The sequence below is a fragment of the Rhinatrema bivittatum genome, chromosome 1, assembly GCF_901001135.1.
Source record: "Rhinatrema bivittatum chromosome 1, aRhiBiv1.1, whole genome shotgun sequence".
Taxonomy (NCBI): Eukaryota; Metazoa; Chordata; class Amphibia; order Gymnophiona; family Rhinatrematidae; genus Rhinatrema; species Rhinatrema bivittatum.
In genome coordinates, this window is record NC_042615.1 from 409,892,950 (window position 1) to 409,919,455 (window position 26,506).

Genomic DNA, 26,506 nt, shown 5'->3' on the forward strand with positions numbered 1-26,506 from the left:
TACATCTCCGGGACAAGGTGAAAGAACTCCAGCCTAGGGCGTTACCCGGGTAGAAACAGGTCAGTGCTGTCTCTACACCTTGGATGGTTCCAGAAGTCCCTGCTGCCGATACAGATGAACCTATGCAAATTGGTCATGGACACTTGACTTCCAAGGAGCGAAGATTTCGGAAGAAGTGCGGCCTTTGCATGTACTGTGGTCAGCCCGGCCATGTTGTCTTTATATGCTCCACTCGTCCGAAAGCATGGACAGGCCAAAGTCCTACAGGAGGACTATTTTTAGGCCTTACTGCGCCCTCTCTTACGCTCTCTCTCTCCCAGGCTCCTTGACCTACGGACCAGTCACAGTTCAGACTCCTGCCCTGGTGGACTCGGGAGCAGGAGGCAACTTCATTCTCAGAAGTCTAGTGGAATATTTGAGGATCCCTCTCATCAAGTTGAAAAACCCACTACGATTATCCTCCATTCATGGAGAGCCCTTACCGGGAGATGTGTCTTGCCAAACCGAATCAGTTACTCTCCGCACGAGAGCTCTTCATACGGAATCACTCTCTTTCTTCGTACTGGAAAAGGATGTGCACCCTATCGTCCTGGGGTTACCCTGGTTGCAAGTACACCAACCCCAATTTGACTGGGCATCTCTGGATCTCTCTCACTGGGGCCCAGAATTCCATGGGAAATGCCTTAAGGAGATATCGCCTATTATTGGCATGCCTGTGACTCCAGCAATACCGGGGCTGCCACTCCAGTACATCCCCTTCGGGGACATCTTCTCCAAAAAAGTAGTTGATATTCTTCCTCCACAGGAGCCCTATATCTGTGCCATACGACAGAAGTCTAAAACTGAGTCTCCGAAAGGACAGGTTCACTCTCTCTCAGCATTTGAGAATAAGGCAACATCGGAAGACATTGAAGAAAATCTCCAGAAGGACTTTATCCGACCATCTGAGTCGTCAGCTGGTGCGGACACTTGTTTGGGGGGAAAGGAAGACAATACACTAAGAACATAAGAACATAAGAAAATGCCATACTGGGTCATACCAAGGGTCCATCAAGCCCAGCATCCTGTTTCCAACAGTGGCCAATCTAGACCATAAGAACCTGGCAAGTACCCAAAAACTAAGTCTATTCCATGTTACCTTTGCTAATGGCAGTGGCTATTCTGTAAGTGAACTTAATAGCAGGTAATGGACTACTCCTCCAAGAACATATCCAGTCCTTTTTTAAACACAGCTATACTAATTGTACTAACCACATCCCCTGGCAACAAATTCCAGAGTTTAATTGTGCGTTGAGTAAAAAAGGACTTTCTCCGATTAGTTTTAAAAATGCCCCATGCTAACTTCATGGAGTGCCCCCTAGTCTTTCTATTATCCGAAAGAGTAAATAACCGATTCACATCTACCCGTTCTAGACCTCTCATGATTTTAAACATCTCTATCATATCCCCATTTAGCCATCTCTTCTCCAAGCTGAAAAGTAAATGTTCTTCAATATCTCAAAATGAAGACAATATACTAACCAGTGAATGTTCTTCAGTATCTCCAGACGAAGATGATACTACTCCTAGTGAACTATCCTCTATATCTCAAGACTCATTTATCATCAATACAGAAGATGAATTAGAACTCAAAATCACAGAGATTCTGGATGTTCGTAAAAGAGGCAAGACTTTTGAATACCTTCTAAAGTGGGAAGGTTTTGGCCCCGAAGTGATCTCTTGGGAGCCTCAGACCAATATCCTAGACAAAGAGATGCTTCATCAGTTCCACCTCGCGCATCCTTCTAAACCTAAGCCTGGTACCCGACGAGGAAATCGCCCTTGGAAGGGGGGTACTGTTGTGTCTGTCGGTTCCGACACCCTCTCTCCGCCCTCCTTACATCTTTGGCGTCTCCCTCTTCGTCCGCGGGAAGATTGGCTGCTGCGGCATCCTTCTGCCGAGGTCCTCCGGCGTCCCCGGACGGGCTAGACGCTGCAAACTGCCATGTTTCCTGGAGGCCTAGGGGCGCACGCACGGCCCCATCTGAAGTACCAGTGATGGCGCGAACCTCGAGGGCGTCCCCCGAAGATGACGTCACCCGCGACGGATATATAAGGTCTTAGAATTTGCTAACACATCGAGTTAGCAAGGAATGACTACAGACTCGCTTCAACTTTCCAAGCTACTCTGCCTCCTCAGACTTACTAAGGGGCTCCCGCTCCTCGGGGGCCTCACTCTCTCCTTTGTTTTTCAGGTAACAGTCTGGAACCGGTACTCGCTCCTCGAGGGCCCTCGTTCCCAGACTTACTCAGTATTCTCTTCTACCTGGAAGTCATCACTGCCAACTACATCAGTGAGTTACCATCGCTCTCTCAGAGCTTTTCCTGGAACCAGGTATTCGCTCCTCGAGGGCCTATACATTCCAGCTCCTGGGCTTCTATGAGACACTGTCGTGAGTGTTACCATCTGGTTCAGTACATGAACTCTGCATACCCTGCCTACTCACTATATTTCAGTTTCTCTACAGCTCAGCCTCCAAGGATCGCTGTTCCAGTATCTGAGGGACTACAGCCCAGCCGGGCATTCCAGCTCACTACTGCCACCTCTGGTGGTTCAGTATACTGTCTAATAAAAGAACTAATGTGTGTCTGTCTCCATACTCTGAGCCTGACCGGTGGTCCCTCTTGGAATCTTCTCCCGGAGGCGTGGTCATCTGCCACCGGTCCAAGGATCCACCCACAACTCTCCTAAATAACAACAGATTGCTAATCCCAAGCAGACTATTAACTCCGAACTGAACAATAGTCTATAGATCCATTGCTTTCTCTATGTGAGGACCATTATTGTATATCTCATTGGCTACGTATCCTCATCTATGAACCTGACTGTTGATTTGTGCTCTTGTTGTGCAAGTAGTTTGGCATGAGTTTGCGTCCCCTTATGTACCATGTGCTATTTATCTATGTTAAGAAAGGTGCTTGAGTGGGTGAAAGTGCAGACGAGTTGATTGTCAAGTCTTCAGCTTTGACAGTCAGGATTGGCCTGTCAACCCCCCCCCCCCCAATACTTCAGCTGCATCCTGAACAAGTGAGACCTGCTCTTGCTACAGACCAGGACATCATTGGAGGAGCGAGGCTACATAATCATCCAATGAAGATCTTCTTTTGTGAATAATGTGCCATGGTAAAATTAACTGGACTTTGAGAGAGAGGTGGGAAGAGCGGGATTGGAGATATATGGGATTTGAAAGGAGGAGGCGAGTATGCACCTGACACGGTTTAGGAGCCAACCCCCATCCCAGGTTAGCCAGGGAGGGCACAACAGTGGAGGTGCTCTGCCTCCAGGGGAGGAGTGCAGAGGCTGGTGAGTTTAATTTAAGCCAAAAATAATCCTCCCCTCAGCCTGTTCTTTTGGTGGTTTTCCCATCCAGCCCACCCATCTCAGGACAGAATTTACAGTCTCAAGGCAGCATGGCAGGGTGCTGAACAGTCGCAGCAAGGGGGTGACAGGGTTGACCATGCCCTAAGTTTGCACAGCAAGTGCAATTTTAAGTTCTTCAGAGAATACCAAGCGGGTACTCCTGCTGCTACAATGCTGGTCAGGTAGTGAATACCAAGTGGGTATCTCCCGCATGTGTGAAAGTCTTCAGTTTTGATGGCTGGGATTTACCTGATTACCCCCCCCCCCCCCCCCAAATAATTCAGCTGCATCCTGAACAAATGAGTCCTGCTCTTGCTACAGACCAGGACATTGTAGGAAAGGTGAGGCTTCAACAAGCCCTGTGTCTCCAGCGCCAGAATATGGCATTAGTATGATAATGAGCCCTTATAAAATGCAACTTGGGCGAGGGCAAGGTCACCCTATAGGGACTGCATAATGGTCTACTCTAGGGTTTAATTCATGGATGAATTTAGTAGTGTAATTTGACCTATACTGTGGCCATAATCATCCAATAAAAATCTTTTGTGAATAATATGCCAGAGCTTCATTCATGATAGAATTAACTGGAATTTGTGGGGGAAAGTGGAGAGGGTGAGAATGGACATATCATATAGGATTTGAAAGGAGGAGGCGAGCACATACCTGACATGGTTGAGTACCACTTTACTTGTGGAAATGTCCTTGAAAATTATCCTCTGTACCCTTCCCATTAAGTTGCAATACAAACACTGGGATTTATATTTAGAAAGAAGGATTAGAGTAATCAGTTACCATCAATATTGACTGGTGACTGCAATACATAGTACACACTGCAAACATGGATTACTAGCATTTTACATTTAAACTTGTTAAAGAATTTAAATTGAACAAACTTACTTTAGGTTATATGAATCATATTCAATTGATGCCTTGGGAACTGCAGGAGTCATGTAAAGGAAGCCAAGATTTTTATTTTCACGAATTATTTTAATTATATGCAAAGGATCTCGAATATTAGCTTTAATGACATCTTCTACTGTATCGAAACTACATGAAGGAGGTGATGAAAGCCATGTTCGGGAACTTATTCTTCCAACAGTAATACGTGGTTGTTTTGGAGGAGTAGGAGATATTGTTCTGCTCTGGTCCAATTGTATCTAAATAAAAACATAATCATACAACAGCAATAATGGTAAATAAATTAAACATATAGCAAGACAATACATCAGGTGATAAATCAAAAGTGCATGAGAAAACTTCAACTTTTAACCCATTGGATTGCAAAAGGATACTACATTAGGGACCTAATTTGAAGTCCTCTGTTCAGATAAAAGTATACTTATAACATGAATTTACATATATTTCTATGAGAACTGGAGGTAGGAGTTCTGGAGTCCGGAGCTGGGCACATTTTTCTATTTTAAAAAATAGGCGCATAACTTAACCTGCACAAGTTATGCCTTCAATAGAGTATCGCATAACATTCTGCGGATAAGTTTATGCATGTTCCAGGCCACTTACATGGGAATTTTCAAAGCGAACAAATGAACATCAGTTAGTTTGAAAGCTTGTAGTAGTATGTGCTTTTCTCCAACACGTGAATTTACAAAATTACCCTCTAGGTATGCAAATAAAAAAAAATATATATATATATATATATATATTTTTTTTTTTTTTTTAATTTCTATACCGTATACTTCTGTGATTGCAGCGGTTTACACAATCTCAACATACATAATTAAAATGTATAATAAGACTTATATACATCTGAAAACTTACACAACAACACAATCAGCATCAGTGTTTCCATTTGACTCAGCTATATTACAAAATATGTTCTTATGCTATCTGCTTAATCAAAAAATCATCTGAAATTTCATTTAGCTCAGTTGAATTGTTTACTAATACTCTGAAGCTGTGCTCTGACAAGATTTCTCACATATTTATTTCAAACTCCTGCTGGAAGAGCAAAAAACAACCTAAAATAACATTTAAAAAAATAATCATACCAGTCACACTATAAATATAAAATAATATAAACATTAAGCAAACTCATAAAACCAACCCCTGTAAATTATTTATTTATTTGGATTTACTTCATGCCTTTTTATTGATAGCTCAAGGCAAGTAACATTCAGGTACAGTTGGTATATCCCTGTTTCCAGAGGGATTCTGCTATATTTATAGCAGATTGATGAAGCTCGATAAAAAAAAGGGTGGGGGGCAGCATCATGGCGGTGCGGTTTTGCCCACTGCAGTGCAGCTGCATCACACACTATTGCCCCAATAGTACCACGGGAAAAGGTGCAGTTATTTCCTGCGGTGCTGCCGACGATAAAGTAAAAAAAATTATCACCCGCAGCACTTTCGTGAGATAACTCCACCCAAACCCCACTCACACTCCTCCACTTCCCTTAATTATAGTAATACCGCCACGATACAGCCAGTATCACTTGTGGGAGGGCCTTATTGTGTGCGATAAGGCTTTACCGCACTTGATACCGGCACATCACAAAATAAAGAATGACCCTTTTTGTAAAAAGAAAACAAATCCCAGTTAGTCAAATGACTTCTTAAATACCCAGCATTTTACCAGTTTTCAAAAGGTTATTAGAAAGGGAATGGTGAATAAAACGGAAAATGTCATAATGCTTCTGTATCGCTCCATGGTGAGACCGCACCTTGAATACTGTGTACAATTCTGGTCGCCGCATCTCAAAAAAGATATAATTGCGATGGAGAAGGTACAGAGAAGGGCTACCAAAATGATAAGGGGAATAGAACAACTTCCCTATGAGGAAAGACTAAAGAGGTTAGGACTTTTCAGCTTGGAGAAGAGACGACTGAGGGGGGATATGATAGAGGTGTTTAAAATCATGAGAGGTCTAGAACGGGTAGATGTGAATCGGTTATTTACTCTTTCGGATAGTAGAAAGACTAGGGGGCACTCCATGAAGTTAGCATGGGGCACATTTAAAACTAATCGGAGAAAGTTCTTTTTTACTCAACGCACAATTAAACTCTGGAATTTGTTACCAGAGGATGTGGTCAGTGCAGTTAGTATAGCTGTGTTTAAAAAAGGATTGGATAAGTTCTTGGAGGAGAAGTCCATTACCTGCTATTAAGTTCACTTAGAGAATAGCCACTGACATTAGCAATGGTAACATGGAATAGACTTAGTGTTTGGGTACTTGCCAGGTTCTTATGGCCTGGATTGGCCACTGTTGGAAACAGGATGCTGGGCTTGATGGACCCTTGGTCTGACCCAGTATGGCATTTTCTTATGTTCTTATGTATCACAGAACCTAGCTTTTAAAGCTAAAGTATTCCAAATCACTAGGCTAGAACAATTAAAGAGCCTTTCCAATGTCCCAGTAATTCTTGTGGTTTTCAGCAAAGGACCACATAAAAGACTCCTGTGAGGAACGCAGATAGTAATACAGGTTATATAATGCAAGCCTGCATATCAGATTTCTGGGGCCCATTCCTCATTACAACTGTTGCGATCCCCGCTGGGGTGTTTTAGTGTGCCCAGACGGATCCAGGGCCGAGCCGAGGGTTGACGGCGTGTCCCAGCATGGCAGAACACTGTCTTACCCTCTGCCAGGCCTGCAAGCTCCCAAGGCCAACAACTGATTTGATTGTAACTTTGACCTATTCCTAGCTATTGTTATCTTTCGTTTACCTGAATTGTTACTCCAGTTATACCCGTGTTAAATGTAAACCGATCCGATATGGTTATTTACTATGAAGGTCGGTATAAAAAACTGTTAAATAAATAAATAAATAAATAAATAAATAAATAAATAACTGGATGATGTTGGAATGTGAATGGTCCTCCGACCATTCCGAGCCCTTTCGGACCTGCCGCTTGGATCGGCATGGAGCAGCAGGCCTGGCCTGAGGATGACGGCAGACGGGTCTTGACACGAAGACGTGACACTATGACGAAGGTGAAGACGTGACACCAGGGCTCTTGAAGGCGTGACACCAAGACTATGGAAGACATAACATCAGGACTGATGCGAGGACATCACGGATCAATCTGGTCGATGCGACAGCATCCCGAACCAGTGGTCGATGCGACGACATCAGGAACCAGACTCTGAAGTGCAGACATGACGAGGAACTTGAAATCCAAACAAGACAAGAAGCAGGGCAGGAGGACATTGGCACTGTCTCTCAGGGCGCCCTACTCAGGCCACCCACGGGACTGAGTCGCGGACCACCCTGTCCCACTGCGCGCCCTACACAGCCCGAGGAGGCTGGTCACGGACCACGCTGGGAGCGGGACAAGTGCAGGAAGGATCCAGTCGAGGTGGGACTCCGACGACGAAGCCGATGTCATCCGAAGCACCAACACGGCTGGCAGGACGAGACTGCTCAGGAGCTCAGGACACCAGCCCACCTGTAAGCTGGTCCACTCGGGCACAACCTCATCCGAGGGACCCCCGGCCTCACAGGTACCTGAAGGCTCAGGAGCGCAGATGTGAACACCAAGGGGGGCAGGACACCAGGAGGCGAAACACCAGGAGACGAACACCAGGACACCTGGATGAGGACCTCAGGCATGAAGACATAGCATGAAGACATAACTTGACATGGCGAGACGAAACGAAGAGGAGCTCCACGAAGGAGACCTGACGGAGCTCTGGCAGGCAGGAGCCTCCAGAGTGAAGTAACTCCGATACAAGGCAAAGACAGACTGACGGGGCAGCCCTTTTATAAGGCTGAAGAGGAAGTCCACCCCCTAGGTGGGGCCAGCACACTTCCCGTGCCTGGCCCTTTAAAACCAGAAGAGAGGCGCGCGCCGGCGCCTAAGGAGCAGCAGGAGAGCTGTGCAGGACCGCGGACAGCGGCCTGCACCGAAGTCAGACACCAGGAGCGCAGGGCTGGGCCTGAGGAGCAGGCCCGACGTCGGCAACGGCTCCAGCCGCTACAGGGAGCCCCGGGGGCGGCTTAAGCCGCCGGATGGGACCAGGACTTGCGGCCTGGCAGCGGTCCCGGGCCGCGATAGAAAGCAGGAAAGTCCGTGGCTCCGGCCGCGGTGAAGAGGAGCAGCACAGGCAGCCTCCGGGCCGCAAAGAGTGATTTAGTCCGCAGCTCCGGGCGCGTGGGAGGCCCGACGGCGGCGGCCTGCCTCATCGGGTGAAGAAAGGCAGCATGGATGAGTGAGCCTGCTCGCTGGGAGACCCGCGGGCAGTGCGTTCATAACAACAACAAGGCATGCCAACTTAAAAATAATATGAGAACCCAGCAGCAATGAGTGAAAGTTGAATAGAATGGGTGATTGTCATGGTTATTATATTCCCCGGGGAAGGTTGGGGCAGGAAACCTTGGTGGAAACCTCAAAACCCAAGAAACCCCACGCTAGGGGAAGAGATCCTGCTCTGAAAGGTACTGAGAAAGGGGGAGGAGTGGTGAACCGAGAGGGAGGGACTGCACAGCCTGCACCTCATCAAGAGGGCGGGAACATCCAGATAGACTGGGAGGAGCTGGGGAGAGACCTAGCAAAGGGGCTGGACAGGAACAGGAAGGACTATTAAAGACAGAGGGAGACATGGAGGAGATGGAGATGGACATGCTGGAGAGTCCAGACTTGGAGCCCATGCCAATGGAGGAAGGAGAGGACTGGTGGAAACCCCCTCAAGGAGAAATGGACACTGAACAGTTTTGAACCTAAGGAAACTGCTGTGGGTAGATGTAGCAGTAGGTGGGAAAGACGCAGTATTGTTGTCTCTTACAAGCTACGGTGGGTGGAGGCAGTAGGGTTTGTTGTTCCTAAACCAAGTCCACAGGCACTAGATGTAAAGGTTTAAACCTGAGATAAAAGCCTTGAACTGTGCCTGGAGATTTAAAGGTTTAAACCTGAGATAAAAGCCTTGAACTGTGCCTAGAGATCTAAGTGTTTAACCCAGAAGCAGAAGCCTTGAATTAGGCCTAGCAAGGCAAGGTACCACTCAAGATGTGGCCAAAACTCTAAGCAGTGACGCTACGTGGGAGAGTCCTGCAGTGGGGAACAAGCTTATGAAGTGTTGGCTGAGTTGGAGCGTAGGATGTCGCTGTTCTGAGCCTGAAGAAGACCTGAGACCACAGTGATATATTATCCTTATATTCTGTTCCTGATACAATTCTTGCAGCAGAATTTTTAACCAGTTATAGACAATAAAGATATTTCTTTAAAAGCCCAATTAAAAGCTGTTTAAGTAATCTAAGGAGTCCATATTCAATGCCATTTAGCTAGATAATTCACAAGTTATCCAGCTAAATGCTGACTTTCGAATATTTCTGTCGTTTGTGGCTAAATTTTAGCTGGATAACTAATTATCCGGCTAAAATTCCATGGTGTTTCAACATGGAGCTGTTAGCCAGATAAGTTATTTATTTATTTATTCATTTTTATATACCGTCATTCGGTTCAGCCATCACAACGGTTTACAGAAAATTAAACAATATCAGGTAACTTAAACATAAATTCAGTACAATAACAATGGGAAGGAGAGGGAAATGGAGAGAACGGGAGCTGGTGGGGTAAATAATAGAGGGGAGGGAGAAAGTGGAAGAAAGGGAAGGTAAACAGTATTAGTGTGAAGTCATTTTAAAAGAGGGCCACCATCATTAATACTTATACTTTGCAAATCACAGTAATTGTCGCTGTTGTTGGTTGTGGTTACTGTATCTTTCTTGTATGGAAATTGTTGCTTGTGTTGATTGTAGTTGGAATGTTGATTTAGTTGATCATTAATGTAGATTTTATGAAAGAGGAACGTTTTTAGATCCTTCTTGAATTTCTTGATATTCGTTTGAGTTCTCAAATAAAGCGGTAGAGAGTTCCATTTTTTTGGGCCAGCAATGGAGAATGCTCTATTTCTAGTGGATGAAAGATGAGCATCTTTAATGGGAGGAATTTTTACACATTATCCATCTAACTCCAATATACAGCTGAAATCAAACCCACACCTCCAGACACCACGGGTGTTGAAGCAGACAGTGGAGCTTCAGAATGACCCTCTACAATTTGGACTATGCCGACAGGCTGTTCTACAACATCTTGATCAAAAGACTGATGTCATCTCAACACGATGAAACGACATCCAGCCCCAGCTGCTGGGCTTTCAAAATCCAAGGCTGCCATGGAGGCTCAGCGTCTGGGGAGAAAATAAGGGGACCTCCGTCCCTGAAATACCCAACGTTGCAACTTCAGAGGAAAACGCAGGCATCAAAGGAATCCATGGTGCCAGATGAGGGTTGCCTTAGAACTTACACCAAGTAGATTCTGGTTTTCTCCTTCCTATTCCCCATTTCAACAAAGAGGCAACAAGAACCAGAGTAGCAGCAATGAGAACTCAGCAGCATTTTGCCATCTTGGCTCCACTCTTTTTATTACTAGCCACTGAGCTACTTAAAGCCTGCAACGGGCTTAATCCCTAGGAATGGCACTTTTTCTGTTTGCTCGACCCCAAGGATATGGAAGGTCTCAGGGGCTGTTCCAGTGAGGGGGGAGGTTTACCCAAGGAGCTCCTGCTCAACTCAATATCTGGGAAGCCTGATAAGGTTCCACTCCAGGAGGAGGACCAGCTGTGGCTCTTCACACAGTTCCTCCATCTTCCGGGTCCTGGAGTTATGAAAGCATAGAGACAAACAGTTGCAATGAAAGCAGCTGTCCTGGACATGATTACTACAAAATGCTGTCCGCATGAAAGAAGATATTCTGCTGTGTCAGGAAGCACACTTACAGAAGAGATATGAAAGATTGGTAATCTCTAAACACTTCCCTTCCCAATTTTTTGCTTTGGCTAGCACCACTTTCAAATATAGTGGCGTAGGTATTTTCTTTTCTCAAAATGTGGTGGTGGAGATTGTCTCGATACTGAGAGATGTAGAAGGGAGATATCTGATTGTAAAATTTAAGTTGGGGAAAGCAAATGTTGCTTACCTGATGTAACAGGTGTTCTCACAGGACAGCAGGATGTTAGTCCTCACAAATGGGTGACATCGAGGATGGAGCCCAACCACGGAAAACTTCTGTCAAAGTTTCAGGAACTTTGACTGGCCCCTACTGGGCATGCCCAGCAAGGCACTAACCCTGCAGCCAGCAGGGGTCTCCCTTCAGTCTTGTTTCAAAGCTACAGGCAGTGCCGAAAAATAAAATAAAAACGAACCCAACACCGCGGGGTGGCGGGCAGGTTTCGTGAGGACTAACATCCTGCTGTCCTGTGAGAACACCTGTTACATCAGGTAAGCAACATTTGCTTTCTCACAGGACAAGCAGGATGGTTGTCCTCACAAATGGGTGAGTACCGAGCTGAGGATGTCCTAACATGCACCAAATGTACCCAACGGCGTGCAACAGGCACAACAACTGAGGTGGAATTTGGGAGAGGGCATCCGCACCCTACTGGGAAGGTGGAAGGGTGTTGGTACATCATGTTGGAAAAAGGTTACGCAAGACAGATTGGCCGAAGATGGAATCCTGTCTTCCAGCTTTGTCCAAACAATAGTGGGCTGCAAATGTATGGAGGGAACTCCAGGTTGCAGCCTTGCAGATGTCAGGAAGCGGCACCGATCGAAGGTGTGCTACTGAAGTCGCCATGGCCCTCACAGAGTGTGCTTTAACACGGTCTTGAAAAGGAATGCCTGCTTGCTGATAGCAGAAGGAGATGCAATCCGCCAACCAGGAGGAAAGAGCTTGCTTACCCACAGGTTGCCCTAACTTGTTAGGATGGAAAGAGACGAATAATTGAGTGCTCTTCCTGTGGGCAACTGTACGGTCTAGATAAAAAGCTAGAGCCCGTTTACAGTCTAGGGTATGCAGAGTCTGTTCCCCGGAGTTGGAGTGGGGCCTGGGAAAGAAGATAGGTAGTATGATGGATTGATTAATATGAAACTCCGAAACTACCTTAGGTAAAAATTTAGGGTGAGTGCGGAGTACCGCCCGGTCCTGCAGGAGTTTAGTGTAAGGCGGATAGGTAACTAGGGCCTGTAATTCACTAACCCTGCGAGCTGAAGTGATAGCCAAAAGGAATAATACTTTCCATGTGAGATATTTAGGTCACAGGAGTGAAGAGGTTCGAAAGGGAGGTTTCATAAGGCGACCAAGAACCAGGTTAAGGTCCCAAGATGGGGCCGGAGGACGTAAAGGTGGCTTCAAATGGAGCAATCCTTTAAGAAAACGTGTTACAAGGGGTTGTACTGAAATAGGGACACCCCCGATACCTTTATGGAAGGCGGCTACCGCACTGACATGCATTCTAATGGAAGAGGTCTTTAGACCTGATTCTGATAGATGCCAGAGATAGTCCAAGAATTTAGAGATTGGACAGGAAAGGGGATCAAGGGACTGAGAAGTGCACCATGAAGTATACCTTTTCCATTTGTAGGAATAAGATTTTCTTGTGGAAGGCTTTCGTGAAGCGATCAGGACACGAGAAACTGAATCCGAAAGGTTAAATGGCTGAAGGACTAACCTTTCAACATCCATGCCGTCAGGGACAAGGCTTGGAGGTTGGGATGGAGGAGGCATCCGTCGTTTTGAGTGAGCAGATGCGGGTCCTTTCCCAGAGGAATGTGCCTGCGGATGGAGAGATCCTGGAGTATGGGAAACCACACTTGGTGTGGCCAGTGCGGTGCTATCAGGATCATAGTTCCCCTGTCCTGACGCAGCTTCACGAGAGTCTTCGACAGAAGAGGAAGTGGAGGGAATGCATAGTGCAGACCGGTTGTCCACGTGAGGGAAAATGCATCCCTCGGCCGAGAGTGCTGGCTCCGAATGAGAGAGCAGTAATTGTCCACTTTGTGGTTCTGAGGGGACGCAAAGAGGTCTATGTGGGGATAACCCCATTTGTGAAACAGAGAGGTCGCTACCAAGGGATTGAGTGACCACTCGTATGGTTGGAAGACACGGCTCAGCTGGTCTGCCAATACATTGTCTACTCCCGGCAGGTAGGTGGCCCTGAGGTACTTGCAGTGGGAGAGGGCTTCTGCCCAAATCTGCGCAGCTTCCTGACACAGAAGGAAGGAGCCTGTGCCTCCCTGCTTGTTTATGTACCACATGGCCACCTGGTTGTCCGTCTGAATTAAGATTGCATGGTTCGATAGGCAATCCTGAAAAGTCCTGAGAGCATAGCGAATTGCTCGCAGCTCCAGGAAATTTATCTGGTGTTTGGCTTCCTCTAGTGACCAGAATCCTTGAGTTTGTAGATTGTTTATATGGGCTCCCCAACCGATGTTGGAAGCGTCGGTGGTGAGGATTACCTGGGGATCTGGTGGAAGAAAGGGCAAGCCCTGTAGGAGGTTGGATTGATTTGTCCATCAGGCAAGAGAAAGACGGAGTGCATCGGTGATGCGAACAATGGAGGATAGAGGCTGAACAGCTTGAGTCCATTGTAATCTCAGAGTCCATTGCGTGACTCTCATGGCTAAACGGGCCATGGGAGTCACATGAACTGAGGAGGCCATGTGTCCCAGTAGAACGAGGAATTGGCGAGCTGTTGCTGTGTGTTGAGACTGCAGCTGGCGAGCTAGGGACACAAGGGTTTGAACCCGTTGATGAGGAAGGAAGGCTTTTGCCTGTACGGTGTCCAAGTCTGCCCCAATGAAGGATAAGGTCTGAGATGGGACTAAGTAGGATTTGTCGTAATTGACAAGAAACCCTAGAGAAAGCAAAGTTTGAGTTGTTAGGGTCAGGGAGGACCGAGCAATCTGCTGGGTTGGGGCCCTGATTAACCAATCGTCCAGATAGGGATAGACGTGGACACCTGCCCTCCTCAAAAAAGCTGCCACTACCACGAGGCATTTGGTGAAAACTCGTGGTGCGGATGCCAGGCCGAAAGGTAGCACTCGGTATTGGTAGTGATTTCAGCCTACTAGAAAACGCAGGTATTTGCGATGACATTGCGTGATCGCAATGTGGGTATATGCGTCTTTCAGGTCTAGAGAGCATAGCCAATCCCCTCTTTGCAGCAGAGGGAGAAGCGAGCCCAGGGTTACCATCTTGAACTTCTCCTTGTGAAGGTACTTGTTGAGGGCCCGTAGGTCCAGGATTGGACGAAGTCCCCCTGACTTTTTTGGGATCAGGAAGTACCTGGAGTAGAACCCTAGTCCTTGTTGTAAGGGAGGAACGGGTTCTATAGCATTTGACTGTAGGAGAAGAGAAACTTCCTGCTCTAAAAGAACAGAGTGATCGGTGAGTCTCCACGCCTGCAGGGGTGGGGAGTCGGAAGGGATAGTCAGGAAGTTGAGATGGTAACCCTGTGCAATTATCGCTATCACCCACTGATCTGTGGTGATATGATGCCACCTTTCTATAAAGTGGCACAGCCGACCTCCTACTGGTATGGCTGGAAGAGGGGTTTGGCAAGTGCTCTCTAAGAGAGAGTCAAAAACCCGCCGCAGGGCCAGGTGGTGGAGCTGCTGCGGGCTTTTGTTTACGAGACTGGCGAAGTTGAGTTTTATGGTAAGACCTCGCAGGCCTAGCTTTGGCTAGTGGGGGATAATACTTCCGTGGCCGGAAGAAAGACTTTTTAGAGTCCTTCCTAAATGGCTGTTTAGAAGGCAAGTCAGGAGGAATGGATGAGAGCTGTTTAAGTGTCTCATGATGATCCTTTAGCTCAGCAACAATTTGCTGAATCTGCTCACCAAACAAATTATCCCCTAGAAAGGGCAAGTCAGAGAGCCTGTCCTGAACTTCTGGACGAAGGTCAGATGACTTGAGCCAAGCCCAGCGTCTGGCAGAGATGGCCGTAGCAGAAAGTCTAGTGGAAGCATCAAAGATGTCATAAGCCGTTCTTATTTCATGCTTCCCAGCTTCAAATCCTTTATTTAGTAGGGATTGAAGCTGTGGTTGAAACTGTTCTGGTAAGGCATCTGAGTACTCCTGCATCTGTTTCAGGATGACTCTATTATATTGAGTCATATACAGCTGATAAGAAGCTATTCTAGAGATCAGCATGGCTCCTTGGTACACCTTTCTACCTATACTATCTAGGAATTTATTTTCCTTAGTAGGAGGTATGGAAGAATGTGGCTTTAGTCGTTTAGCTTTCTTTTGAGCTGACTCTACCACAACCGAATGATGGTAGAGTTGTGGTTTCTGAAAGCCAGGTGCTGACTGTACGAGATAGGTAGAGTCAGCTTTTTTGTTTACCGGAGCAATAGATCCAGGAGATTCCCAATTCTTTTTGAGAAGGTCTAGAAAAACCTGATGAATTGGAATAGAGGTGATGACCTTAGGGGCATCCAGGAATTGGAGCAATTCCATCATCTGGTGCCTGTCATCTTGTTCAGATTGAAGTTGGAAAGGGACCAACTCCGACATTTCCTTCACAAAATTTATGAAAGAGAGGTCCTCAGGGGGAGAACGCTTTCTACTCCCCGCAGGAGAGGGTGGTGAAGGCAAATCATCGGTGTCAGTAGAGGTATCATCACCCCAGGTGTCATAAGGATCAGGATGCTGACCTGTGGGACCATGAGGGGGCTGAATACCTGAAGGCCCCGGTTGAGGCTCCGAGAAATTGGAAGGAATCACCGGGGGTATCGAGAATGTCCTCGATGGAATCGGTGCCGGCATCGGTGCCGGTGCCGGCATCGAAGAAAGCGGTGTCGGCATCGAGGGAATCGGTGTCGGCATCGGAATCCTCGGTGGAGCTGACGTGCGTATCGCCCCCGAGGAATGTATCGGTGGCGAGGGACGACAAGGCACCGATGGAACTACCCCCGAAGGGGGAATTCGGTACGGTGTTTCTCCACCTGATGAGAAGGCTGTCGGTGATCCGGGTATTGCCGATCTCTGGAGGCTAGAGTGGCAGTCCTGGAGGAGCTGAGGCAGACAGAGAGGTATATAAATGAGACCTTCAGGGACACAGGAGCCAAGTCCCAACTTCAGACTGGCAGCCCTGGTGTTGCCTTGGAGGAAGAAGGTCTCATGATCGGAGAGCATCAACCTGGTGCATCAGAAAAGCATCCTGTAGCAAGGACCTGCTCTCCAGGTGGTGCACTGTCCTTTCGCACCGAGGATGTGTCTCCAAGGCCTACTGCCCAGGAGAGAAGGGTTAGGTCGGCCATCATAGTTGGTGATTCGATTATTAGGAATGTAAACAGCCGGGTGGCTGGTGGGCATGAGGATCGCCTGGTAACATGCCTACCTGGTGCGAAGGTGGTGGACCTCACGCGTCACCCTAGATATGATTTTAGACAGTCCTGGGGAGGAGCCGGCTGTCTGGTACATGTGGGCACCAATGATATAGGAAAATGTGGGAGGGAGGTTCTGGAAGCCAAATTTAGGCTCTTAGGTAGAAAGCTTAAATCCAGAACCTCCAGGGTAGCATTCTCTGAAATGCTCTCTGTTCCACGCGCAGGTCACCAGAGGCAGGCAGAGCTCCGGAGTAAATGGCAGAAACGGATTTTTTATTTTATCTGGCGACGACGCCCCCATAGGCTGGCACACCATGTCCTATATTTATCAAAGCTACAAGGGGGTTTAGGAGTGCCTAATATCACATGGTACTACAGGGCATCTCAACTGAGAGCCATTCTAGATATAAGTCGAAGCAGGGACGTTAAACAGTGGGTTTCTATTGAACAAGCTATACTAGGAACCATGGCTATTCAAGCAATATTTTGGCAACCACGCAACACCTGGAGGCCGGTGGGGGGCATTACGTGGTCCTTACAAGTCACCTTACAAATCTGGAATCAGTGCAGGCGGCGGTTAGTGGGCAATTATAAGTATTTCTATCAGTCCTCTCTTCTCTACAATACACATTTGCTGGCGGGTTACCAAACCTCACAGCTGAGTTCCTGGTGGGAGAGGGGAGTTTCTAACATAGGGCACATGATGTCTCAAGGGATGGTCCTCTCCTTGGCAGGGATGGCAGACATTCTACCTTTCGATTCGCAAGACTTTTTGGCCTATGCACAGGTGGCTCACTTTTTACAATCCTTGCAGCGCTCTAGCCTCATACGCTCCGGTAGATCCCTGTTTGAAGTCTTTGTTGTGCATAGTGACAGGATTAAGGGCCCCATCTCAAAAATGTATCAATCATTCTATCCTGAGAAGTAGGAACCATGTAAGTTTCACCTCCAGTGGGAGGTCGACTTGGGTGAGAAATTGGGTACACAAACGTGGGAAGTTGTAATGCAAATGGCTAGGAGATATTCGATCTCTGCCGGATTGCGTAAGAATTGCTATAAAATGGTTTATAGATGGTACCTCACCCCTGACAAAATTCACAGAATTTACCCTATGATGTCGGATCTTTGTTGGCGTGAGTGTGGACATCGGGGCACTTACTTTCACATTTTGTGGGTCTGCCAATTGGGAGGCGCTGTTTACTTGGATTAGTGACCTCCTTCAGGTCTCCCTAATGCCTTTAACATCTATTGCCCTATTACATATTTACTCAGATGCTCTAGGCAAGGCCCAGCAGCGCTTATACTCCCAAATATTTATTGCAGCCCGCAACTTGATAGCTCTCCATTGGAAATCAGCCCAAGTGCAAGAAAATTATTCCTTACCTGCTAATTTTCGTTCCTGTAGTACCATGGATCATTCCAGACTGTGGGTTATGTTCCCTGTCCAGCAGATGGAGTTAGAACCAAAAATTCCCAGGGGAGGACCTATATAGCCATGCCTCCCTCGCCTCAATCCTCAGTAACTGGACTAGCAAAGCCAAGACGAGAAGAGACAGAACCAGAGGAATCAATTAATCTAAAAAATATAGAGAAACAATAACAGCTGTAAGTGACAGCAACTAACTTGTACTCAAAAAACTGTAACTGAGAACTTGCAAACAGCACTGTGTTCAAAGACACAGCTCGCAAAAACTAGAGATACAGAGTGAAAATATTGTGAAGACAGGAAAGCAGGGATGGCCCACAAAGAACCCCCAAAACCAGGGAGGGGTCTGGAATGATCCATGGTACTACAGGAACGAAAATTAGCAGGTAAGGAATAATTTTCTTTTCCCTGTACGTACCAGGATCATTCCAGACTGTGGGATGTACCAAAGCTTCCCCATCATGGGTGGGTCGTGGACAGCCCTGCCCGTATGACCCTGTCTCCAAGCTGACCGTGAGACGGCGCGCGAATGTCCAGACGATAATGTCTTGCGAAAGTGTGGAGAGACTTCCATGTGGCCGCCCTACAGATTTCCTGAGAAGAAACTGCAGAACATTCCGCCCACGTCGTTGCTTGAGCGCGGAGAGAATGCGCCTTAACAGCTAAAGGTGGAGACTTACCCACTCCGATGTATGCGGCTATAATCGCTCCTTTCAGCCAGCGAGCGATTGATTGTTTGGATGCCATGCAACCCTTCCTGGGTCCCGACCAAAGGACAAACAAATGATCGGAGAGTCGAAATTCATTAGTGACCTCCAAATAATGTATCAACGTCGGACATCCAACCGACGCAGGTCAGAAGAATCAGAGGATAAAAATGACGGAAGCTCTATCGATTGGTTGAGATGGGAAGTCGAGACCACCTTCGGCAGAAAAGATGGAACTGTCCGCAGGGATACTCCCCCTGGCGTGAAACGAAGGTATGGCTCCCTACATGATAGAGCTTGTAGTTCAGAGATCCGACATGCTGAGCTGATCGCCACCAGGAAGATGGTCTTAAGGGTGACATCCTTGAGTGTGGCCGAAGTCAGAGGCTCAAAAGGCGGTGCACATAGAGCCCGGAGTACCAAATTGAGATTCCAAGAAGGACAAGGTGGTCTAATTGGAGGCTTCAAGTGTTTTACCCCCTTTAGAAAACGTAGGATATCTGGATGTGAGGGCAGGAGCTCCCTGTCATTACTACGTAGGAAGGCTCCCAACGCCGCCACCTGCACACGAAGAGAATTATAGGCAAGGCCCAACTCCAGACCCGCCTGTAGGAAGGAAAGCACATGTGTCACCGAGGCCTGCGTTGGTAGAATCGATTTTGACTCGCACCATTCCTCAAAAACCTTCCATACTCTGACATAAGTAACCGACGTGGATGTCTTCCTAGCTTTCAGGAGCTTGGAGATGACAGATTCTGGATATCCGCGCCGTCTCAATTGACGCCTCTCAAAAGCCAAGCCGCAAGACAGAAGCGATCTGCCTCCTTGAAAAATATTGGTCCTTGGCGAAGAAGACGTGGCAGATGACTGAGCCGAAGAGGGCCGTCTACTGCCAGATTGAGAAGATCTGCAAACCATGGTTGACGAGGCCACTCTGGTGCAACTAGGATCACCGGACCTTGATGCGTCTCTATCCGTCGGATAACCTTGCCCACTAGAGGCCACGGAGGAAAGACATATAGGAGACACTGTCGAGGCCAGGGAAGAACCAGCGCGTCGACTCCTTCCCTGCCGCCCTCTCGCCTGCGGCTGAAGAACCGGGCGGCCTTTGCATTTGTCGCGGTTGCCATTAGATCCACATGGGGTCTCCCCCAACGCTGTACTATCCTTCGCATTGCGTCCTCCGAGAGTTCCCACTCTCCGGGATCCAGGTGTTGTCGACTGAGAAAATCTGCCTAAACGTGGTCCACGCCCGCTATGTGCGAAGCCGCTAGCCGCTGTAAGTGTAGCTCCGCCCATGTCATCAACTCGTCGGTCTCCAACGAGACTAGATGGCTTCTGGTGCCCCCCTGGCGATTGATGTATGCCACTGTGGTTGCATTGTCCGAAAGAATCCGAACCGCTCGACTGCGTACCAGTGGGTAGAACCCCTACAGCGCTAGACGGACTGCTCTGGTCTCCAGCCGACTGATGGGCCAGGTGGACTGTTCCATCGTCCATCGGCCTTGGAGAGACCTGTCCTGACAGACCGCCCCCCAGCCGGTGAGACTGGCATCCGTGGTGACGACCACCCAATCCGGGTTCTGTAGAGACACTCCCTGAGCTAATTGTTGAGGGTCCAGCCACCACTGTAAGCTGAGCAAGACAACATCCAGGATGGGCAGTACTGCTTGAAAATCTCTCGACACTGGATTCCATCGCGAAAGCAGAGACCTCTGGAGAGGCCTGAGATGAGCGAAGGCCCACGGAACAAAATCGATTGTTGAGGCCATGGTTCCCAGTACCTGGAGATAATCCCATGCCGTGGGAGCAACTAGTGCCATGAACCGTGTTACCTGAGCACGCAGAGCCCGAGCTCTGTCCGGGTGCAGAAATACCTTGGCTCGGCTGGTGTCGAAGTGTGCTCCCAGAAAATCCAGCGATTGGGACGGTATCAGTTTGCTCTTTGAGAAATTGACGATCCATCCCAGAGACTGAAGAAGCTGTACTACCCTGTCTACAGCACGGTAACCCTGCGTCCTCGACTTCGCCCGAATGAGCCAGTCGTCTAGATAGCGATGTACAAGGATACCCTCCTTGCGGAGTGCCGCCGCCACCACTACCATAATCTTGGTGAAGACACACGGAGCCGTCGCCAGACCAAAAGGGAGAGCACGAAACTGAAAATGCTGTCCCAAAATCTTGAAGCGTAAGAAGCGCTGATGATGGTGATGGATCGGGATGTGAAGGTATGCCTCTGTAAGGTCCAAAGAGGCCAAGAATTCTCCCGGATGCACGGCTGCTAACACTAAACGGAGCGTTTCCATACGAAAACGAGGAACTCTGAGACACTTGTTGACCGTCTTGAGATCCAGGATAGGTCGAAAAGTGCCCTCTTTCTTGGGAACCACGAAGTAGATTGAATAATGACCTTTTCCCAGTTCGGAGGCCGCTACCGGTACTATCGCCCCCAGCTGGAGCAGACGATCGAGAGTCTGTCGGACTGCTAATTGTTTGAGACGGGAACCGCAAGGAGAAAACAGAAAACGATCTCGGGGTTCGTGTACAAAATCTAATACGTAGCCTTGTCTTAAGATGTCCAGCACCCATTGATCCGACGTAATTTGGGCCCACTCCTTGTAAAAGAGAGTAAGGCGACCCCCCCAGGTGGGGGATCCCCTCTTGGGTCCTTCTGGCATCATTGTGAAGCCTTCGAGGAAGGACCTGCCCCTTGAGTATCCTTACCGTGGCGGCGCCCCTGAAAGGACCGGTTCCAGGTGTGTGATCGTGTAGAAGGAACCCGAGGTGTCTGCTGTCTAGTAGGACGCGACCTCCGTTGATTCCGGTACCTATTTCTGGAGGAATAAAAAGATCTAGAAGAATGTGGACGATCTTCTGGTAGCTTGTGCACCGCATTCTCATCAAGAGATTTGATGATCTGATCCAAATCTTCCCCAAATAGGCACCTACCCTTGAAAGGAAGGGAACTCAGGCGCGTCTTAGACGAAGCATCTGCCGCCCAGTTGCGTAGCCACAAAAGACGACGAGCGAACACCACCGCCACCATGGAACGAGCGAGAACCCTTAACAGATCATAAAAAGCATCAGCTCCATAGGCAACCACCGCTTCAAGTCTATGAGCCTGAATAGTCTCTGCCTGTGGCAAAGATTGGGAAGTGAGATGCTGTTGTACCCAACGCAGAGCTGCTCGCTGTGCTAGGGAACTGCAGATAGCAGCCCTCATCCCCAACGCTGAAACTTCGAAGATACGCTTGAGGTAAACCTCGAGCTTGCGATCCTGGACATCCTTCAACGCCGTCCCGCCCATGACCGGGATGGTAGTATGTTTCGTGACCGCGGATACCGCTGAATCAACAGCAGGAACCTTAAGAATCTCCAAGAAATCAGTGGGGAGAGGGTATAACTTTTCCATGGCTCGACAGACTCGAAGATTGGCCTCAGGAGTATCCCACTCCCTTGAAATCAATTGCAAGATGTTGTGATGCGTGGGAAAAGCTTTCGCTAGAGGTCGTAAGCCCGCTAGGAGAGGATGCCCTTTCTTAATCTTCGGATCCTGAGCCACAGGATCCGGAGGAGGGTCAATGTCCATTTCCTGGAGGATGTGGGGGATGAGATCATCCAATTCCGCTGCTTGAAAAATACGGAGGACCCTCGGGTCGTCACCTGCTACCTGGGCCGCCAGGGAGGGATCATCCGCATCTGGATCTTGCCATGGATCCCCCGACGGTTGTTGCAGCGGTAAAGGAACCACGGGGTGGGGCTGAGTGGACCCCGCACCCCCTGTGGGCAAAGAAGCCCTCCCTAAGGGAGGGTCTGCCGTCGAAAGCTGTGTCAAGCAAGCCAGTTTGGGGGAGGGGGACCCCAAATTCCAAGATTCGGATCCCTGCTCTGTAAAAATGCCTTGTGCATTAAAACAATGAATTCTGGCAAAAAAGCGGGAAGTGCTGATGAAGGGCCCCCCGAGACATCGTCCCCTTGCCTGCCCTGGTCCGTTGCGCTCCGAAACTCCATACTGTTAGAGGAAACCTGGAGAGGAGCGTCGACGTCCTCCTCAGAGAGAGCTGCCTCCGAATCAGCTGAGAAAATGGCCGCCGTTCCCGCGTTGAGGGGAAACGGGGCATGCCGCTTCCTGCCAGCGCGGTCCGACTCTCCTCCAAGCTGCCTACCAGGTAAGCCATCCTCCCCCTCAGGAAAAGCTGAAGAAAATCCCTCTGAGGTCTGCTGAAGCCCGTGCCGAGCTCCGGAGCCATTCGGCGATTTTTGCATCGCGGAGGGAGGGAGGGGGAGGGGCGGCTGCGGCGCGTGGCAACAACTGAAGCGGCGAATTAATAAAACTCTTCGGCCTCCGGACCCCTCACCGTCCCCAAGAGACAGTCGGGGAAAAACGCCGTCCCGACGGTGAGCAGCTCCGGGGAATGGGTCGTCGCAGAGCTGCAGGGCGGGAACTCCAATCACTCCCTGAAAGGGAGGAGGGGAAAAGGAAAACTCCGGGGCTAGGGGGAGCGGTCGGCACTACAGACTTTCACCCCTCATAAATTCCTGTACCTGCCAATGACTGTAAATGAAATAAAAATAACACTTACCACACTCTAGCCAGGCAAGGAAGAGGAAAAAAACAAAGAGATAGGAAGAGAGAAATAAAGTGACAGGCAAAAAACACAGCCTGTCAGCAAGTTCCTGACTGGAAAACAGTGTCTCTCTTTGAACGGAGTGGTCCTGTCAGAACACTACAGAAACTATCCCTTAGAAGAAAACCTTTATCTAATATTATTTAATTGATTCCTCAAAGAGAAAATAAAACTAGAAAAGTGCTGGGGACCACCGTGTCCCCTGCTCAATCTGCTGGAGTTAGAACTATACTGGGGATTTAGGCGAGGGAGGCGTGGCTATAAAGGTCCTCCCCTGGGAATTTTTGGTTCTAACTCCATCTGCTGGATAGGGAACATAACCCACAGTCTGGAATGATCCTGGTACGTACAGGGAACCTCTCTTATGGAAGTTATTGGGAAGTTGCACGCTTAAGCCAGGATGGCCTCTCTCACTGCTGCCAAATATGACAGAATGCACTCCTTTCAGAGAACTTGGAAACCGTTTACTGAATATATAGCTAACCTGTCATAAGTTGTTAATGCTACTCATTTGTTTCTTGTCTATTTCATGAGTATTGTCAAGTTCTCTCATGAATCAATAGATGAATCATGATAATTTAGTGTTTCATGCCCTGCCTACTAAGCTTCTCTCTAAAGCAGAGCTTTCCAAACTGTGTGTCGGGACACGTTAGTGTGTCGCCTGCAGTGTGCAGGTGTGTCGCGCAAGCCCGGTCAACTCTGATGCGAGTTTGGGCTTTTTTTTTTCTAGAGATTCACTTTTTTTTTTCAGTTTATGGGTTGCTTATTATTGGGTGATTTTTGCTGTCAATCGCGTTTTTTTGGGGGGCTTGGTGGGTAGAACGAGCCCAGCCATCCTTGCATTGGCTGCTGCTGCCGATGAGGCCTGGCCATGAGGAGTACTGACTGCAAGCAGCAGTGTCTGGTGATCATGGAAGGGAGTGAAGCACTTAACTGGCAACAATCAAAAAGACGAGGTACATGAGTGTGGGGGCCAGACATGTGCTGGGGGGAGAGAGATGAGTGAGTGGGGGGCAAACGTGCTGGGGGGACAGACATGTGCTTGAGGGGGAGAGATATGAGTGTGTGGGGGCCAGACATGTGCTGGGGGGAGGAGAGAGATGAGTGTGTGGGGGACAGACAATTTGTTTTATTATTGTTTCTCATAAATTATAACAATAACATGAATCTTGGAATATATATTTTTAATATAAATTTAAGGTTTTCATGAGATAGGTTGTGTCGTGAAACATTTTATTTATGTATATATTTAAGGAAACATTCATAAATTGTCGAAATATGTTTCGTTCGTTTAACCTTTAACCTCTGGTTTACTAGTAGACTGAATTACCGTGTCGTGAAATTATGTTTGTCTAAAAAGTGTGTCACCAACATGAAAAGTTTGGAAAGCTCTGCTCTAAAGTTACTATCTTATAGCTTATGTTGACTATATTGTGGATTGTATTTTTCATGGCTCCACCACGACGGGGGGTGCTGGGGGAGGGGTGAGGGATGGGAAAGGTTTAAAGATTTATCAGGCATTAACACATGTATCTCCTTGTTGTTATTGTACTTTTGCACTAAATGCTTTAATAAAACTTTTAATTAAAAAACAAATTATACAATTACAATAAAATAAATCACAAATACAGGAAAAGGAAACTGCACAAGGCAAGAGAAGTTGCCTCAGGAAATTTACAATAATATTGGCAGGGAGGGTTCGCAGAGAGGCAGGGGGGATGAGACAGCGAGCAGCCCAGGCTCTGTTTTTACCCGACCGCCATTTGGTGGCGTCATAACAACAGCGGGGAAGCGGCTAAACAGCTTTGCAGTTGGATTTTTCATTTCAGCTTTGCAGTGGGTGAGAACTATTATCTACAGGGGACAAGTCACAAGAAAATCTTAACAAGGTCACCGGTAGAGATGGCTGCCTGAGGCTCGAGCTCCGCTCCCCACTCTAGCGATATCGGTGACCATCCGCTTATAAAATCGCAGTTTTACGGCGAAACGTCTCACTTTCATCCCTGAAGCACAGGGGAGATCCCCGATGGCGAATAAAAAAAAAACCCCGGACCTGAAGCAATTTGCGTTCGTGGCAGCAGCCGAGCTACTGCAAGACAAAATGGCCGACCACGCGGTCGCAGAGGAAAGTACAGATCTCCCGATTACCACGGAGGGGGAAGGAACGCAGCGGTTAGCGGGTGAGCAAGCCGTGACCCGGGAAGACTTCCAAAGGTGGTTCGGGGAAATGAAAGAAGGGATGGGCCATCTGAAGAACGAGATCCAGCAAATTGCTACTGACCTCCGCCGGGATTTTACAGGCTTGGGGGAGAGAATAGACACGCTGGAAAAACAAAATGATGAACAGAGCACTGTTATAACCTCTATACAGAAAGAAATGGGAACCTTGCGACAAGGCATGAATGATCAGGTGTGTTGGCTGGAGGATCTGGAGAATCGCTCCAGGAGGGGCAGTCTTCGCTTTCGGGGGATTCCGGAGGAAGACCAGTATCAGGACTGTCAAAAAGTCATCCACGATATTTGTGCTCAAATTTGGCACTCCTCCCAATCTGATGAAAATCCCCCTGAGATACAACTAGACAGGGCACACAGAGCTCTCACCAAACCTAGGGGAAATTTCCCCAGAGATATTGTGGTTTGTTTCCACAGTTATACATCCAAAGATAAAATTCTTCAGAAAGCACGGGCACTGGAGGACTTTCAGTGGCATGGTGTGAAAATTGAAATATTCCAGGACTTGTCACCTATAACAATTAAAAAGAGACGGGAATTCAGAGAGGTGCTACAGATACTATGAGAAGGCAATTTTAGGTATAAATGGCTCTTCCCCTTCGGCCTCCAATTCACTATCCAGGGAGTTGCCTCCAGAGTGTCCACAGTGGAGGAAGCGGCCAGAATTTTAAGGGCTGCAGGCCTTATGAAACCAGGCCAGGTCGCTGATACAACATCAGAGATGAGGTCTACAGCGACAACTACACAGCGTTGGCAGAGAGTTCAGTACGGGGGAAAACGACTACGAAGGAATGCCAGTGACCAGCGGGCGGCCAAAGACACTGTGACTTGAGCTCACCAGACCAGCGTGGGGGTTTCTCACCTAGTTCTGAGTTATACGGAATGGCGTCACAGTTGGTGGCGCCATTAAGAAGGGGACCACCCTGTGTTTATTACCAGTTCTTACACTTTATAATGTTTATTTGCTTACTGCGAAATGTCA

The 26,506-nt window shown here is 48.0% G+C and overlaps 1 protein-coding gene across 1 annotated transcript in view; it reads right to left on the reverse strand.

The window, feature by feature from the left end:
* DNAH6 (dynein axonemal heavy chain 6) overlaps window positions 1-26,506 on the reverse strand; it is a 3,261,518-nt gene that overhangs the window by 3,122,328 nt on the left and 112,684 nt on the right. The window contains 1 exon segment of the mRNA XM_029602297.1: window positions 4,298-4,557. Coding sequence (XP_029458157.1) covers window positions 4,298-4,557 — 260 coding nt within the window.